The following is a 16,794-nucleotide window of genomic DNA, read 5'->3' as shown; positions in this document are numbered from 1 at the left end:
AACTTGCAGTCAAAATTTTTACTATAAAAAATAGTGTGCATAAAAAAGCCATTTTTCTGCACATCATGCTGCAAAAAATTTCATCCAGAGTAGATATGTGAAATCTGATTGCATATATGTATGACAAGAGGAGCTCAATCTCTACAAGCTGCAAAACTTTCAGCCTCCTAACTTCATTGTTAAAAAAAATTGTTTTGAAGAGCATGTCCCCGTAAAGTAGGCTCTGCTGAACGGCATGCAAGTTTTGCTGCACAGCATGCCTTTTTTTAGATCGGCTTTCTCGCATGACACCGCAGCTGTGCAGAAAAGCTCAACACGTGCAGGCCTTGCATAAAACAAGTACAATAAACCCTCAATATAATGAGATCGTTTGAGATTGAAAGAGAAAGAAAGAGAAGAAGAATTAAAGCCGTTCCACTCAATGTGAAAGCTGTCAGAAGTGCAGAGCAGTGATTCGCCATAATGGGCTGTACCGCCGTTATCCGCTTACTGCTACTTTCCCATGCAATTCAAATTTCCCGCCTTCGCAGTGCTCGCGCGCCGCCTGCCTGAAACTGCGCCAGCGGGAGTTCTGTTCTCTTTGTGCTTTTCTCCCCACACGTGCCAGCGTTGCACTGCCACATTTTGCGTTTACTATAAAAAAAAACCAACCCAACCGGTGTCCTCAACTAAAGGAACGCGGGCGCTGCCGGTTAATTACGTATATTTTTCCTCAAATGTACCTATAGTTTTCTTTGCGCTAAACAACGGGAAGATGTATGACAAGCGCCAGCATTTCACGTGTTTTGAACTCTTATGACTATATAAACCACTTGGCTTTCGAAGCCTCTGGGGTATGCCGTGAACAACAGCGTTACCCCGGGACGCCGCCTTGGTGCTCTATATACTTGGGTCGAGCGAGTGAGCTAGGACGACAAGGCGAGTGCCTAAAGTGCTCTGCACTTAAAAAACACCTGTTGCTGGCAACCATCTATTCTCCGTTACTGCCTGCCCTTCTGCAATCACTATTAACAACATCATCACACTCATTAGCATAGCAGCACACCCATGCCAGGAGCCTTTTAGTGCCCCTAATGCAAAACACGAAACATTTTTAATGGGAGCATTGCTGAGGAATCTATACATTATTGTATTCTTGCCCGGCCCTTATCTTTTAGTGTAGCTGATAACTTTTCACTTCATTTCACCTTTTTGTAGTTTAGAGGCTTGCAGGCATTTTGTGTGTGTGTGTGTGTGTGGGGGGGGGGGGTGGTCCCGGGGGGGTGAAGGAGGGTACATGTGGGGTAACAGCTGGCGGTGTTCAAGGCCGATTGGAAGTGCTCTCCTCGTCTAAACTGATATTCAACTACTTGGTGCATCGCCTCCTGTATTTTACAATGCCAGATGTATCGCCTGCTTCCCAATGGGAGTGAGTGGTATGCCTACACTGCCCACATGTCGTAAGGTGGGAGCCCCGAGCTTAATTAAGGGGGCACACTGGTCTTACAAACTTTTTTTTTTTTTGCTTGCCAACCAATTTTGACAAAACTTCACGAGCTTGTTCAGTTTTTTTAGCTCATTTCAAATATCTAATTAGTTTTGATGTGAGACAACTAGTTTCAGAATTAATTAAAAAAAATTCTTGATTGTTCTTGAGAACAATAGGGAAAAAACTATTCAACAAAAGATTACCAGCAAGACATGAATACTAGATAAAAGAAGTTGTGGAGAATGAAATTGGGAAGCAGTTTTTTGTCTTGCAATCACATACACGTTTACATCAATTCTAACCTCTAGGTTCGAACTACTCCTGCTAACCAATTAAAAATAATGCTAATTAAACATAAACAACTACTGAAACACAAAATGCAAAATCTGCTTCCCATATCGCATGGTTTAAAACATTCAGCTTCGCAGTGCAAGAAAAATGATCTTCCTAGCTGCACTACGTGCTGGGATGTACCTCTCGAGAATTTTGTATAACTGTGATGCCACTTGTGGTGAAAAAGTGAGGAATTATGGGAAAATAATTATTTCTTTGTTCAAATGAGGCCTTTATGGCTTTTAAAAGTACCTGGTACTGTTCGACATATGGAATTTTTGGAGGAAAAACTGAGCAAATGAAGAGAAAAGTGATACCTAAAAAAAACTTATGGGGCAATTTTTTGGTCCTAAAGACCCAGGTGCCCCCTTGGATCACTCAACCATAACTGAATTCGAGAGCAACTTGTGCCTGGTTGCCAAGGCAACCGATGTTTGAGATTAAGAAGTGCTCTCACCAGCGATAGAAAACTCAACACTGGTCCTCGTGGCGGAGCACGTTTCGCCAATGTTGCCGCTTTCCACCACACCTTACCCCAAGATGAGCTGGTCACGTGACTAAAGCGCTGGGAAGGCTAGCAATCGGGGAAGAGTGGCCGGAATAGAAGAAAAGGGCTCAATCAGCCGCTCGGGGCTGATGCATTTGGCATTGTAAAATACCGGAGGCGATGCTTGGTTTTACCTTTCAACTTTTAGCTGAAGCTGTTATCGCAGAAGTAAGGCGTGGGAGAAGTGGAAGCACGAGCGACGTGCTTTTTTTGAGGCAGAGTAGTGGGCAACGGAGGTGCCATGGCAATTAAATAAGCTTGCAGTTGAGTAACTGCGTAGTAGTGCCAAATATGAATTTCAGAACACAAAAATGAAACCGGAACTGCTGGATGGAAACTGGCCAAGAATGCCAGGTCCACTTGTTAGACATGCGGGGAACCTTCAGAAATTAGCTTTGGCAGAATAAAGCTACCCTTTCTCCAAACCAAAGATCGCTAGTCATTTTCAGGTAATTATCACATCTCAACGCTGTCGGATCACAAAGCTGACAACATAATTTGGTATTTCACTTGCTAGGAGCCTTCTGATAACAAAAAAATCAATGGCAATGCAGCCCAACCACGAGTGGCACGCTTTTTTGTGAAGTGCGGCAACCATGCCCCCTTTCTCAAAAACACACGCACCTCAGCTCGCAAAAAACGCCGTCAAAAATATCAATGTCACCGGAGTGGGAAAATTTCAACTGATTCTAAAGGTGCAGTGCCTAGACTAACCACTGGGGTGCATTAGGTGTACGAGAAACGACTACAACATGCACAAATAAGCAATATATAAAGCATCGATCGCCGGTGATCAATTTGAATAGGTGTGGTAACGAAAGAGTTAATCCTTTTTTTCTTTGAAACTGAGTTCTCCCACCCTGTACCTCATCTTCTAGTGTTCCGCCTTTGTATGGTCCTAGACTCGTTTCAACTAACAAACATTAAACAATCTAATCTACACTAATCTCATCTAACCATCTAATGCACATATAGTAAAGATGGGGTCAAGGGCAGTACCAGCAATGGGCATATTCCATGGAATTCAAAACACGGCCAACAAATGGGACAGAAAGAGGCAACACGCAGCGCTGAATTCCACTGAACACCCACCATGAAGGTGATGCCCAGGAGGAAGCAGAGGCTGCCCCCGAGGACGGCGGGCAGTTTGTACCAGAGGCCCGGCGGGCTGTAGGCGCAGAAGACGCCCAGCAGCACGCTGTTCTCCACAAAGGTGCCCACATAGAAGACGGCCAGCCGGAAGCGCGTCGGCGTGTCCACGGGGTTCAGGTAGCAGAAGATGAACACCACGCCCAGCACAAAGTTGTACACCAGCTCCTCCACCCTGCACCACCACCCGCATCCCGTGTCCCCCCTCAAGCGTTGGCAAGGAGCTATCAAGACAAGATATGCAGCTCTGATCAATTTGAAAAAGAGCTAGCCATTGGTAGCTCGCTCAGCTCTACTGCAGCCATGCTTTCATTTGTGATTGACTGATTGAATGATTGTAAGGTTTAACGTGTCGACACAACGCAGGCAATGAGGCGCGCCGTAGTGGAGGGCTCCGGGTTAATTTTGACCACCTGGGGACCTGTAACGTGCGCCGAAATCTCACACACTGGCGTTTTCACTTTTCGCCTCCATCAGAAAAACGGCCGCCGCGGCCGGGAATTGAACCCGCATCCTCGTGCTCAGCAGCACAGCGCCTTAGCTACTGAGCCACCGCGGCGGGTAGGGAAACCCGCCAGTGCTGCCATCTGCGAAGCGACTTGCTAAATAGCCCAATAACAAGTCAGTCTCGTTCATTACGCTCAAGACGAGAATTATCTCGAGCGGGTGAGCTCGTCCAAAACGGTTTTGGGACAGTTCGGCAAAGACGAGCTGCACTCGTCCTAAACGGTTAAGGGGTTAACAAAAGCCTATCTCGGAGCTTGAAGAAGAGTAATGCCTGTGCTACACGGTAACTTTCAATTGACGATTGGACTCTCCCCCACTACTGCTCCCTATGTATTTACAATGGGGCACTCGATAGACAATTGGTTCAACGGCCTTCCGAAGGCCTTTGAAACGACCGTGTAGCACAGGTGTAACCCACCACCCAAGCAGCACCGATGCGCACCTGTTCTCGTAGAACTGGGTCTTCATGGAGATGATCCACACGGACATGAGCAGCCAGCGCAGGCCGCACACGAGGAACATGTAGAGGGGGAAGATGGAGGCGAACAGGCCCAGGGCCAGCACGCGGGGCACCAGCACCAGCAGGCGCCACAGGAAGTACACGGCCGCCCCCCGCCACCGCATGTTGGCCTTGTCCTCGATGACCAGCCGCAGTGACTTGTTGTACGAGGCCAGCGACCAGGCCACCGACACCAGGGACGTCACGATGGACACGTTCTGTGCCACCACTGCACCACGTGATGGGGGGAAGGGGATCAGCAAGGGAGCGGAGTATATACGGTAGTGCAGTCTAGTCCACTGCGAAGGAAAGTTTGAAATCCACCTGAATGCAGCCATACGGCTACAAAGGAAAGCTAAACAGCTTTCTCAGAAACTTCGCAGCTGAAGAAAAATTCGTCCTGGTCCAGACGTTCCTTGTCAAACTTTCCTTACTTACTCTTTGAGAAACTTACTCCACCTTGGGGATTTCCCCTAAATCTGGTCGATTAACAGTCTAGTCCACGTACCGTATTTTCGCGCGTTTAAAGGAGCCATGAAGACAAAATACAAGTTGTGTTTATTAGAAAGACTGATTAGTCCCGATAACAATGATACCAATATCGTTGCAATCTTCGAACAAATAACGGAGATATTAAAGAAAACGTGTCAAGCCGTCGCAACCCCCTAGCAAATTTCCCGCAACTTCTCTATGACGTTACAGAACCTTGTTTGTGCGATTGGCGGCCGCCTAACTGACCTGTCGCAACGACACATGACTGGACGTCTGTAATGGGGCCTCTAGTTCCATTTGACCGCATCACTTGAATGCCAACGTGCAGTTAACGTACTTAAAATTATGTTTTATTGTTGGCCCGTATGACGTCATTTTTGCTCATAACACATCACTGTGGCGCAAAATTTCAAAGTTTGTAAATACTTCTTGCTTTTTTTCGTTAAAAAAACATCTTTTGTGGCTCTACTGGAGCTGAGTGAGATACTGAATCCTAGGTCTATCAAACTAAACGAAGTTGTATTTTCTCTTCACGGCTATTTAAGGGTTACACTGCTCTTAAAACAGCTTCTTTTAATTTTTAAACTCTGTGAAGCTTGTCAGTCTTGCTGCTTTTCTCTGACTGATTTCAAATATGCCACTATTTTTTGAGTTGGTCAATTAGTTCCCAAGATAATTAGAGATTTGGCCATTTTTGGTCAAACAATAGACAAAGCAGTTTTTGTCATAAAGCTGTAATCTTTTATTTTCCAGTACTATGAACCCTGGTGAATGCAATAAGAGATTTGGTTTTTTCATGCACCGCTTGGAACTAATTTTACAGCTCATTAAATTTCGGTGTTTGAAATGGGCACTTAATCCTTGCCACTGGTGCCACCAATGGTTAATGAGCTGTAAAATTAGTTCCAAGCGATGTATCAAGATGCTGGCACACATCTTTTCGAAGAGCATCTATAAGTGCTCCACCTAGCTGAGCAAAGGGTTCTCGGCGAAAACGAAGACCCTGAGGGACTGTATCATGCGTTGGGCCTCCTGCGAAGATGCTACTCGAGTAGGCTGCGTAGTAACCTTGTTGTCAGAGCTGTCACTGCCACCGCTGTCCGCAGCACGTATCCGCACAACGATCGCCTCTTCAGCGAGGCACTCGGATGTTTCCAAAACATCGGCCCTGACATCCTTCCCGCAGAAAAACAGAGGCAGTTCAGGAAGGCACCCAGCCAAATTCAAAGCAGTGCGCACGTGACACAACAAGCGAACGCGCGAGTGGCTCGACTTGCGAGCGAGCGATCGGGTGAGCGCAGGGATGAGGCCAAAGCGGTGGCGCCAAAGGGGTTTTCAGAAGGAAAACTTCTCTCCTCCTCCCCCCGCTTCCTCATAAGTGGCGCAGTTGACTCATTTTCTGAGGTGTGGACAGAATGACAGGCGCATCGCTGCGCATGCTGCTGGCGTGGAGAGCCAGCGGAAGCTCACATTTTCGGTGTATGCTGTAACCGAATTCAATCGTTATACCTGATATCGCGGAATTGAAGTGTTGCAATGAATGGTGTACTTTACCATAGAGCGCACACAGAAGTGGACGGTGCCATAGTTCTTCAGCGCTTCATCCGACATATTACTATAAACGGTATCATTATAAATGGACTTGACTGTAGTATTTGTGTGGTAGTACGCGTATTGTTACAGTAATCGGTAGCAGCATTCGTACCACATACAGTATGATGCACGTACAGACACCATGACATGGCAGTAGTATTTATATGGCAGTATGAATACTATTAGGGTACTAATTGGTAAGAGTGCTTTAACCAGATACAATACAATGCAAGTACGGATACGAGTACACCATAGTACAATAGTATTGATATGGCAGTATTTAGGTAGAAAGTAGTCGTATTCATGCCAGATACAATAAAATGAAAGTATGGATACAAGTATTAGTATTATAATACAGCTAGAATAAAGCAGAAGGAAGATTGCAATAACAGCTACGTAGTGATAATGCACACATAACGGTGCAGTGCACATTGCAGTGAGGCTGCACTGTGGGGCAAAATTTGTATATTATCCACCCCCCGATGTACTGTCAAAATCTGTCAGTGATTGGTGTGGGTTTTATGCATGAAAATATGGCATTTATATATACGGTATCTATATACACAGTCTATGGCAAATTTTTTGGACTCTGGGACAATTTGGGCATTTTTGCTTGAACTGCCTAGTGCGTACTTGGCACGAGTTTTTGGACTACTTGATTTTCTAGTTTTATTACTGATATAAATGATGGTGTCCAAGCTGTGATTGCATTGTAAATGGCAGGAATGGCAATGCCTGATCAAAGATCCTCAATAAAGGTATGGAGTACGTGCAGTAGAGGAAGAGAATTCAAAAAGATATTCCTGGAATGTTCCTGCCTTGCTTGTCGTCTCTTCCGTCTGTATTTTTTTTTTTTTACCGAGCATTTCAGAAGCGTGGCGCGAGTTGAAACCGTCGGTAGTGTCACTTTGTCACAAACACGCTCGAGCTGCACTTGAGTTGCTGCATCGTCCCTTTTCCATTCACGCAGACCAACCATGCATTCTCCACTTCAGAGACTAAATGTAAAAACAAAGAATGCCCCGCCAATTCTCCGACCCATCAACCCGTCAGCTCACTTTCGCACAAGCGCTGCGACAAAGTAAATATCGTATTTTCACGATTCTAACGCACACCCTTCTTTGTTACAATCGGGCTCAAAACCGAAATAGGCATTAAAGTGGCCAGCAGCACTGCCATGCGGAACGGACACGAAGTCCCTTAAAAATCCAACTCAATCCAATAAAAACAATCCGTCAACACTCCGTGAGTGAATTCTGGCGCACTAATTCCTCAATGGCATGCCACTACAATTGGTTAGCTGTTGCACATTTTTTTGTGCTGCTGCAATTAGCCAGTCACGCCTAGAATCATGGAGATCAAGGCACTTGAAATCGCAAACAGCTACAATGTTCCCAACTACAACTTTATTTCCACCAGCAGCTGGATAAAAAGCACAATCATTTTTGGCTTCTACAGCTGCGTACGCCAAATAAAATCTCCTTCTTCCAGGTACATGGTGTCATGTCCTTTTCATCTGCACCGTACGGTCAGTGTGAAATTATCATTTTTTAAAAATTTTCTTGAGTAGCTGCGCGTTTCAAATGGGGGCGCATTAAAATCGCGCAAATACACTACAGCAATACTGACAGCTTTGCAGTTTCGGAAGCACGGCGGAGTTTTCAGCAATTCAGCGTAGGATCATCAGTGTCAGGGGCGGTGCGGTTGGAAAGAAAGTCTTCGATGTAATTATAAGCTCGTTGACCCACGTCGAGACCAGCTTCCTTTAGTTTTTAAGTAAACGCTGTGAAACTTGTCAGTCTTGCTGCTTTCTCTCCTCTTATTTCAAATGTGGCATTATTTTTTGAGTCAGTCAATTAGTTCCCAAGACAATTAAAGAGAATTATCCATTTTTGGAGGAACAATAGACAAAACACTGTTAGTCGTAAAACTGTAATCTTTATATTTTTCAATACTAGGAACCCTGGTGAATGCAATAAGAGAATCGGTCATTCAGCGAGCTGCAATGGTCACCGGCCGGTTACCACCGCCGGTCACCGGCCACCCAGACTAGCCCCATGGGGCTCAAATAAAGTTTCTCTCTCTCTCTCTCTCTCGGTTTGTTGATGCGTTCGCTTGTACCTAATTTTACAATTAATTAAACTTTGGTGGCACCATTTCGAATGTCCATTTCAGACACCAAAGTTTAACGAGCTGTAAAATTAGTTCCAAGCGAATGCATCAATGCCCCATGCACATTTCTCCTGTTTGGAGATGGGTGCCGCTAGCGTACGCATTCGCATAAAGTCGACGGGGGAAAAAAAACAATACCCTTGCTTGCTTTTGAATTTATTGCACGTTAATGTAGCATGAACGGAATGAAAAATCGCGGGAGGGGGGTTCCTTGGCACTTAACGGAACTTAGCAGGGTTCCCTGGGACCAACATGCTTGAGAACCCCTGAAATAGAGAAATGCGAAATCGCGCAATCGCGTTTCAGCAAAAAAAGAAGAGAAACCACACGGCGGTAACGAAAGTGACGCATACGGCATGTGGACCTTATGCCTTTGTTTTTCATTTATTTTGTGTAGTTACACTTAAAAACACTTCAAAATTAAAAAAAAAAATGTGATTAAAATCAATGCCTAATCATAATGTGTGCTGTTACTTTGCCCAGAGTCTTACGATAACTTCTGATAATTCAAACAAAATCCTCTGGTCCCTTCGAGTTTGAATTATAGCGAGTCGACTGCAAATCTTTTGTTTCACTCCGTGAATTCCAGGGTTCCGACCGATTTTCTGCACTGCTGTCGGCAAAAGCCAAGTTTAGCTTGGCTGTGCGGCACCATGCATAATAAGCCAAAAAGGGCTAGTGGCGACAATGGAACCGCAGTAACTTTGAAAAGTAATTTTCAAGTTTGTGTAATTACTAGCTATTTCCAGCATTTATTATCTAATTAGGACACATTGTAGTCCTTCCATTAATTTTTGATATCCTAGAGTTGATTTCCCGCCACTTTTTTTTTTTTTTAGCTCACTTACATAATGTTGGAACCAGCGTCAGTTCCGGTGATGACACATTTGCCGACACTTGATGAGCATGGCTTCTGCCGAGCCCAACATCTCATGGGAAAATCTCTCAAACCCCTAATAATGTGTCAATATTATGACTGCCATCTCTTACCTGTTTGACAGTAGTATATATGACCTTTTGTGAGATGCGACCACTTGCCACATGATTAGCTGCTGCAATTAACGCAGTTAGATGAGGTGACATCACCAGTTTTTTTTTTTGTAGCGATTTTGCAAATACTAGCTGCTCTGATTCGAACATCTAGAATCGAACCTCCCTGAAGTATTTTTCAGGCAATGTAAGCGAGTGCTAGTGTTCCTTTGGCCAAACGTCAACCTTCCCATAACCCATAACTCTTTCCGAAAAGAAAATCAAAGCAGTTCCACTCCACACGAAAGCTGTCGGAAGTGCGCAGCCGTCATTCGCCATAATGGGCTGTAGCGCCGTTATCCGCTAAACGCTACCACCCATCACACTCTTCGTCACCCTGCCTCACTCCTCTCTTGATGAATGGAACGGAGGTTTGTCCAATTCAATTCAAATTTCCCACCTTCACAGTGCTCGCGCGCCTCCTGCCTGAAACTGTGCCAGCAGGAGTTTTGTTCTTTTTGTGCCTGCTTTTCCTCCTGCACGTGCTGGTGCCGCTGGCGTCTTACTGCGCAGCTTGGAACGCGGAATTTTTTTCTTTAACTGCCACTTTTTTTCGCTTACTATCGTAAAAACCGACCCAACGTGCAATTTTAACTGAATGAACACGGCCGCTGCCGGTTAATTACATATATTTTGCCTGAAATGTACCTGCAGTTTTCCTTGGGGTAAACAACGGGGAGATGTATGACAAGGGTAAACGGTTCAGGAGTTTCGAACACTTATGACTATAAAAACCGCTTGGTTTTCGACGCCTCTGTGGGACGCCACTATGTCGGTACGCTGTGGGGCTCTACTTGGGTCCAGCGAGCGAGCTACAACAAGGCGAGTCCCTAAAGTTTTCTGCACTTAAAAAAATTTCTGGGTAAGGCCCTGTAGTGGTGCGATAACAAACAGATTCATAGTGGTTGCACCACTATGTTCCTGACGGGGCCTTCGTGTAGAGGATTTCGGACTCCATTAAACATCCCAAGCAGTAGGCTGACAGATTGGAAAACCAGCGAAAAGAAGGACGCAACAACATGGAGAGACGAGATGAGACAAAGGTCCAGCGCTATGTTGTTTCGTCTCTCCTTGTGTCTGCGTCCTTTTTTTTGTAGCATAAGCTACACTGGCCGAGGTTGAGCAGTTTCGCGTGGACCTTGAAGGGCCCTGCTGCGCAAGCGCGAGGAGCATTGGATTGGCTTGGCTTGGATTGGATTAAATTAGATTGTATTGGTTCCTTTCTTTTTATTTATTTATTTATTGGTTCTTCTTTTTATTTTTCTATTTGTAATCCAATTGGAGTACGGGTGTGTAGAGCATTGGGTCTGCACATTGGCCGGTCTGCGCAATCCAGAGGAGTGACGTCATAGCCGCGGCAGACGCACTGGCGCCGCCGCGTGCTCAGCTGTGCGCCTCCGTTGTGTAGTAGTGAAGTCTGACGCTGTGCTGGAGTCACTTGATAGCCGTATCACGTGGCTCCTGGAGAGCCGTGCTGCGCATGCGCGAGGTGCAGTGACTGGACTGGACTGGATTGGATTAAATTGGATTTGAAATCGTTTTAGCAGCAGTAAGCATGATAATCAGCTAATCCTAGGCAACTAGGAAACCTAAGAATAACCAGCTGAACCTTAACTCACGCTACGTATATCCTGGCATAGCCGGGCTAAGCCACTGCTAATTTTTTTTCTCGCTAGTTTTCCCATCCGTCGATACGTACCAAGCTGCACTTTAGTAGGCTGAATCAATCTGCAGCAAACATCAAAACCTAAGCGCAGCCTCAGTGTGTAAAAGCCCCCAGTTTGAAGTCAGAAAAGAAGAGAGCGGGGCGTCGCCAACTGACTGGTCCAGAAGTCCTCCTCCTGGTGCGGGTAGTCCCTGGCGAGGATGCAGATCTGCAGGATGAGCTGCGGGGTGGCCTCCATGAAGCACTCGAACAGGCGCAGCATGCTGGCGTCCACGTCCTCCTCCGCACTGCGCCGGTAGAACTCCCGCTGCTCCGACTTGCTGCGCGCGCTCTTGAGGCCGTAGATGAGGGCGTCCACATACCTGCACAGGGGGGGCCAACGGTGGCAGCATTCGGGTGTTCGGGACGGTATTGGTAACAACGCAAACGAAATGGAGACACAAATACACGGACATCAACTTACAAAAAAAAATCTTCGCGGAACTTAAAGGGGCCACGAAGACAAGGTACAAGTTTGTTTTATTCAAAAGATTTTGTGTTTTATACAGCCCCCAGTGCTTGTCCGGGAGCAAACAATGCCGTATTTGATACAAAATTAAATAATTGACATTAAAATTTTGATTCTCCCGCCAAATAGTGTGTTTTCGTGGCGTCTGCCATGAAGTCACAGAAGCGGGTATTCAAATGAACCTCCAGTGCGCCATGAGGCTCGCCAAGCGGAAGGCAAGCGTTGCAGGGGTGGCAGAAAGTTAGGTGGGCAGATGAGACCAATAAGCCTACGGGGATAAATTGGTCGCAGATAGCACAGGACCGGGGTAATTGTAGATCAATGGGAGAGGCCTTTGCCCTGCAGTGGGCGTAGATAAGCTGTGGCGGTGGTGGTGGTGGTGGTGATGATGATGATGAGGTTCGCCAGCCTTGCTTACCACCAGCCATCCCAGATGGCGCTGAACATTGTCTGCCATTGCTTTATTTTAATTTGACTGTATTTGCACCTGGCTTGTTTTTGTTACGGTATAACATAATCGTTTCGTGAAACATGAGGTATGCTTGACAAACAGGGTCACGTAAGACAATGTCGCTTACGCCAATCGGCCAGTGTCGTGTAAGACAACTCCAAAGTGGCGGACAGTTGTGCAGCTTAAACAAGCGTAGTGCGCCCAGTATCAACAGCAGTGCGCATCGGTACTTCTATGTTTATGCGTATTTTCGTAACTTTCATTGTTTACCCCACCATTCTTACCGCTTGAAAATGAATATGCATTACATTTAAGCACAATTAGCTGGTTTGGCAAGCTGATACGCCCTGCCTAATTTGCGTTTGAGGAACAGCATAAGAGGTGAGCGGGAAAGAGAAGGGAGGCCTTCACTTGGCAGGGGCGCCAGTCGACTCGTCTTTCGGTGACATTTGCAACGAAAGGAGCAGATACACGGCCATTTTTTTCCTCATTATATAGCTAATTTGAGCGAAGTGTGCGTTAAAAGTGTAGGCAGTGTGATTCTAACGAGGCAATCTTTTGAATGAACTAAACTTGTGTTTGGTCTGCATGGCCCCTTTAAGTCTGCTTACCTGCGTTGGAGGGAAAACATTTTGGCTTCCCCTGGCAATACTTTTCGAAGACTTTTTTACTGCTACATTGCGCTAGCATTGCTTTCTTCACTTCTTTTTCTTCGTTTTTTGGTGCAAAACACTTCAAGTACTGCAAAACACTTCACGCCAGAGCTTCCAAAGAATTCGAGTTTGCCATGGCCTGCATGTGCCTGTTCTGACGGCCTGTTCTGACGGCCTGCACTGACGGACAACAACTTTGCTCATCAGCAAGCCTGCACCCTCCTCTCCAGGCTTCCGAAGAGACCACATCATCCATCCCTCTCATCACCTATCAAGACATAACGCAGTATTACTGCTCCGACAGACTACACTTTCCTCCCCCTCACCCCAAGGAAGAAGGATCACTACTCCGCAGAATACAAACTAATACCTTCCCTAACCCAGTTCGCCTGCATCGTACGTTTCGAAGTCAATACTCTGCTGAATGCCAGTTCTGTTCACAACCCGGAACTCTACCTCATATTATAATACAGTGTAAGCGCAATCCCAAACTTCCGCTTCTCCAATCCCCTCTTCCCACCACTGAGCTGTGGGAGCTCTAACCTGGTGACCAGCAGCCATCTGGACGTACAGCAACTCCTGGCATCTAGAGCGAAGGCTCTCTTCTCACCTCGTGGATTCCCGGAGTAAGAAACCACTCCCACTTCAGAAAGCTCAAATAGACGTTTCTCTCTCTCTCTCTCTCATGAGTACCTTCCTGTCATAGCAGCCGCCTTGGTGTTTGCTTGTTCGAAACCGAAACTGGCACAAATAAACGAGGCTGTAAATAATCATTTACACTGTGATCGACCATCTAATGCGCCATTCTATGCTTACTGAGCTGGTAGGCACCCATAGCAGCAAAAAGAACCATAACAGGAAAATTTCCTGCCAGAACTCCTTAATTAAAAGTAAAAAGGAAAACCAAAGTTACGGCTCCAAGCAGTAAAACGATAGCTTGGTTGTGGTGCGTTTATGTGAGCGATAATATTAATTTAAATTTATAATTTATTTAGGTTCCCTGTGCACTTACTTGCCTCGTTATTGTGCTACGTTCACGATGAATGTGCTTCAACTCACCTCACTTGCTACACTTTGTGCCTGTAAGATCTGTCCCGCCCATATTTAGCCTCACTCAAAAAAAAAAAAAAAAAACGCTATTTCGTGCATCAAGGTTCCATTTGCATTTTACCTCTTTCTGGCAGCAGAGTACAGACAGTTCTCCTTTGTGTGGTCCGTGCTTCTTTAATAAGATGAACAGTGTGTCCCGCTATAAAACACGACATAAAAATGTGGTCTGAACACTGCCTGCTAAAGTTAGTGCACAGAAAGGAAAGGCCGCGCGTTGAAAGTTTCCCTTTTGGCACGACTTAAGCGCATGCAATGCGCAAATATGGCAGTTTGTCGTCTTTACAGTAGTAATCTGTCTGAGATCCAAAATTTTACTTCGGCAATACCAAAGGGGCTAAAGTTGAAAATCCAATGGCCGAAAGTAGTCCCAAAAGAAATAAGCCACTTTCGGCTAGTTCGAAATAGACGCGACTTTGCTGCACAATAAGTGAAGTGCACCGAGCTACGCACATCCATGTTTTTAAGTGCTTTAATCATTGCTGAAAGGACCACACAGGTGAAATACAAGTTCAAAAAAAAAAAAATATGGGGTTTAACACACCAAATCTGCACTTGCACTATGGGATGCACCATAATTGAGGGTGCCAGATTAATTTTTACCAGCCGGGTATCTTAAATGTGCGCCAAAAGCTCGACTCAGAGGCGTTTTCCCTTTTCGCCTCCATTTGAAAAGTAGCCACTGCTGCCAAGATTAAACCCGTGTTCTTGGGCTCGCTCAACAGCACGACGCCTTAGCCATGATGACGACGGGTGAAAAGTACGACTTGGTTTGCTCTATCCAAAGACTGGTCAGTCATTACAAGAATCTGTTCACTTCCACGCAAACTTCACATGGATAATAAAAAAAAAGCAGACGAAACGGCGGCAACTCAATCACCAGCCACCGTCTCGCACTGCTCCTATGATATCAAATTTAAGGAACAAGACCGTGTTAATGGTGGCTGCCGCAAAAAGTTGCCACATATCAACATGACTGTGATCGTATTTGCTGTTCTCATTCCATATGATAGCACTGCTCGAATACTAGCATGGAGTGATTGCTCTGTTTTAGTGCCTCGATCTCCAATGACACCACCGCTGACGTCGTCCAGCATGAAACTTCCCATTTATCAATATTTGTGAGTTTTCTCGTCGAGAAACAGTCATCTTCGATACCGTAATAGAGTGGATCATCAAGTTGTTTTTATCAAACGGCTGTTCTTTAAAATGAAACAAGAAGGTGTGTTGTTTTCATGGTTCCTTTAAATTGTATTTAAGTTGCATGTATTTTGACATTGAGGTAGCCTTTTCGCCCTTGTAATTTACCAAAATATATCCGACGACACGAAGTTAGTAGATGTTTTACAGCACACTAGATGTTTTACAACACAGCTCCACGGTGAAATCACACGCGGGCGCGAAACCCGAGATAAAAACCGAGATAGCAGGGAAAGTACACTGCATTGTTCAGGCGACTTATATCAGCGAGACAGCCAACAATCCGTATATGCAGAAGGCATTGTTTGGCCCTAGAGCAGATCGTTGCCAGGCAGTGAATTACGGCTGTCAATAAACAGCTGAAAACAATCAAAAGACGATCAGGGCCGCTGCGACGTGCACTTGGCAGCTATCCGCACACCCGGCCTCGCCTAGTTTCTGTGCGTAGTTTCACAAAATGCAACCTTGTTGAACGCAGAGCGCGCAATAACACAGCCAAACACTGCCACAGCAAACATGACGTCGCTTCACTGGCGGACAAATTTCGCCGCTAATCTCACCTGACGACTTGTCCGAGCTGCAACAAATGAAAAGCCGTCCGCACACACCACTGCAACTTGGACGGATGCTTGCCGTGCTGCTTGAGATCTAGCAGGTACCAGCGAAAGCTGAAGCACATCATGATGGTCGCTGGTACCAGAATAAAGGCCACGGTGAGCCCGAAGTACCAGTAGCTGCCGTCATTGTAGTGTCGGTACGCGACCCAGATGTCCGAGCCGGTGTCGAACAAGAAGCTCCCCACGGAGCACAGGACGCACAGGCCGTCGAGAATGGTGTACTTGCGTTGCTTGAAAGCCGTTCGCATCGACGACGGCTTGACGACCGTCACGACGGGCTCGCAGTTGCAGTTCGAGTCCGTCGATCCGTTGGCACCACGCACCTCCGCTTTTTCTGCTGACATCGCTCCGTTCCGCCGCTGCCATTAGAGCCACGGGGACGTGATCTCACTCAATTCGTTGCTGCCTGATGTCAGCGGCAGCGCAGGGCACTCCACCGCACATCGCGGTCCACTGGCACGGAACCCTCGACGGGTCATCATCTGACAACAGGACCGCAACCAGCGCAACACGCATCCTTTTCGTCCTCGGCTGAGCGTGACGTTTGACCGGAGCACAGTGACGTACTCCGCAGGGATCCAGCCTCTCCCCCCTGCTTTTTATAACACTGCTCGATCCACGCGGGTCCTTTTGTTCTCTTCACGCGTCAAGCCACAGCTCGCTGGTCGCGTTGGAGGCCTCGTCGAAACGGCGGAATGTGAGCGACGACGTGAACTTGCATGCTTCAGTTATTTTGACGGTTTCTGTTTTCGGTTTCCGCGCATTCCGTACTCCTGCACGCCACGGAGAGACTCCGAGCCGGA

At 46.3% G+C, this 16,794-nt stretch overlaps 1 protein-coding gene across 1 annotated transcript in view; it reads right to left on the bottom strand.

Moving 5' to 3' along the window:
* LOC144158965 (XK-related protein 6-like) overlaps positions 1 to 16,794 on the bottom strand; it is a 26,386-nt gene extending 9,592 nt beyond the window's left edge. The window contains exons 1-4 of the mRNA XM_077690178.1: positions 15,935 to 16,794; positions 11,612 to 11,817; positions 4,447 to 4,732; positions 3,441 to 3,672 (exon numbers count right to left, since the gene is read on the bottom strand). Coding sequence (XP_077546304.1) covers positions 3,441 to 3,672; positions 4,447 to 4,732; positions 11,612 to 11,817; positions 15,935 to 16,335 — 1,125 coding nt within the window. The 5' untranslated portion in view covers positions 16,336 to 16,794. The remainder of the gene's footprint in view (positions 1 to 3,440; positions 3,673 to 4,446; positions 4,733 to 11,611; positions 11,818 to 15,934) is intronic.

This window comes from Haemaphysalis longicornis, unplaced genomic scaffold (genome assembly GCF_048455015.1).
Source record: "Haemaphysalis longicornis isolate Haplotype H1 unplaced genomic scaffold, Haemaphysalis longicornis Haplotype H1 scaffold_10, whole genome shotgun sequence".
In the NCBI taxonomy this organism is placed as follows: Eukaryota; Metazoa; Arthropoda; class Arachnida; order Ixodida; family Ixodidae; genus Haemaphysalis; species Haemaphysalis longicornis.
The sequence above is the reverse complement of the archived record's forward strand: the minus strand, read 5'-3'. Positions and strand labels throughout refer to the sequence as shown.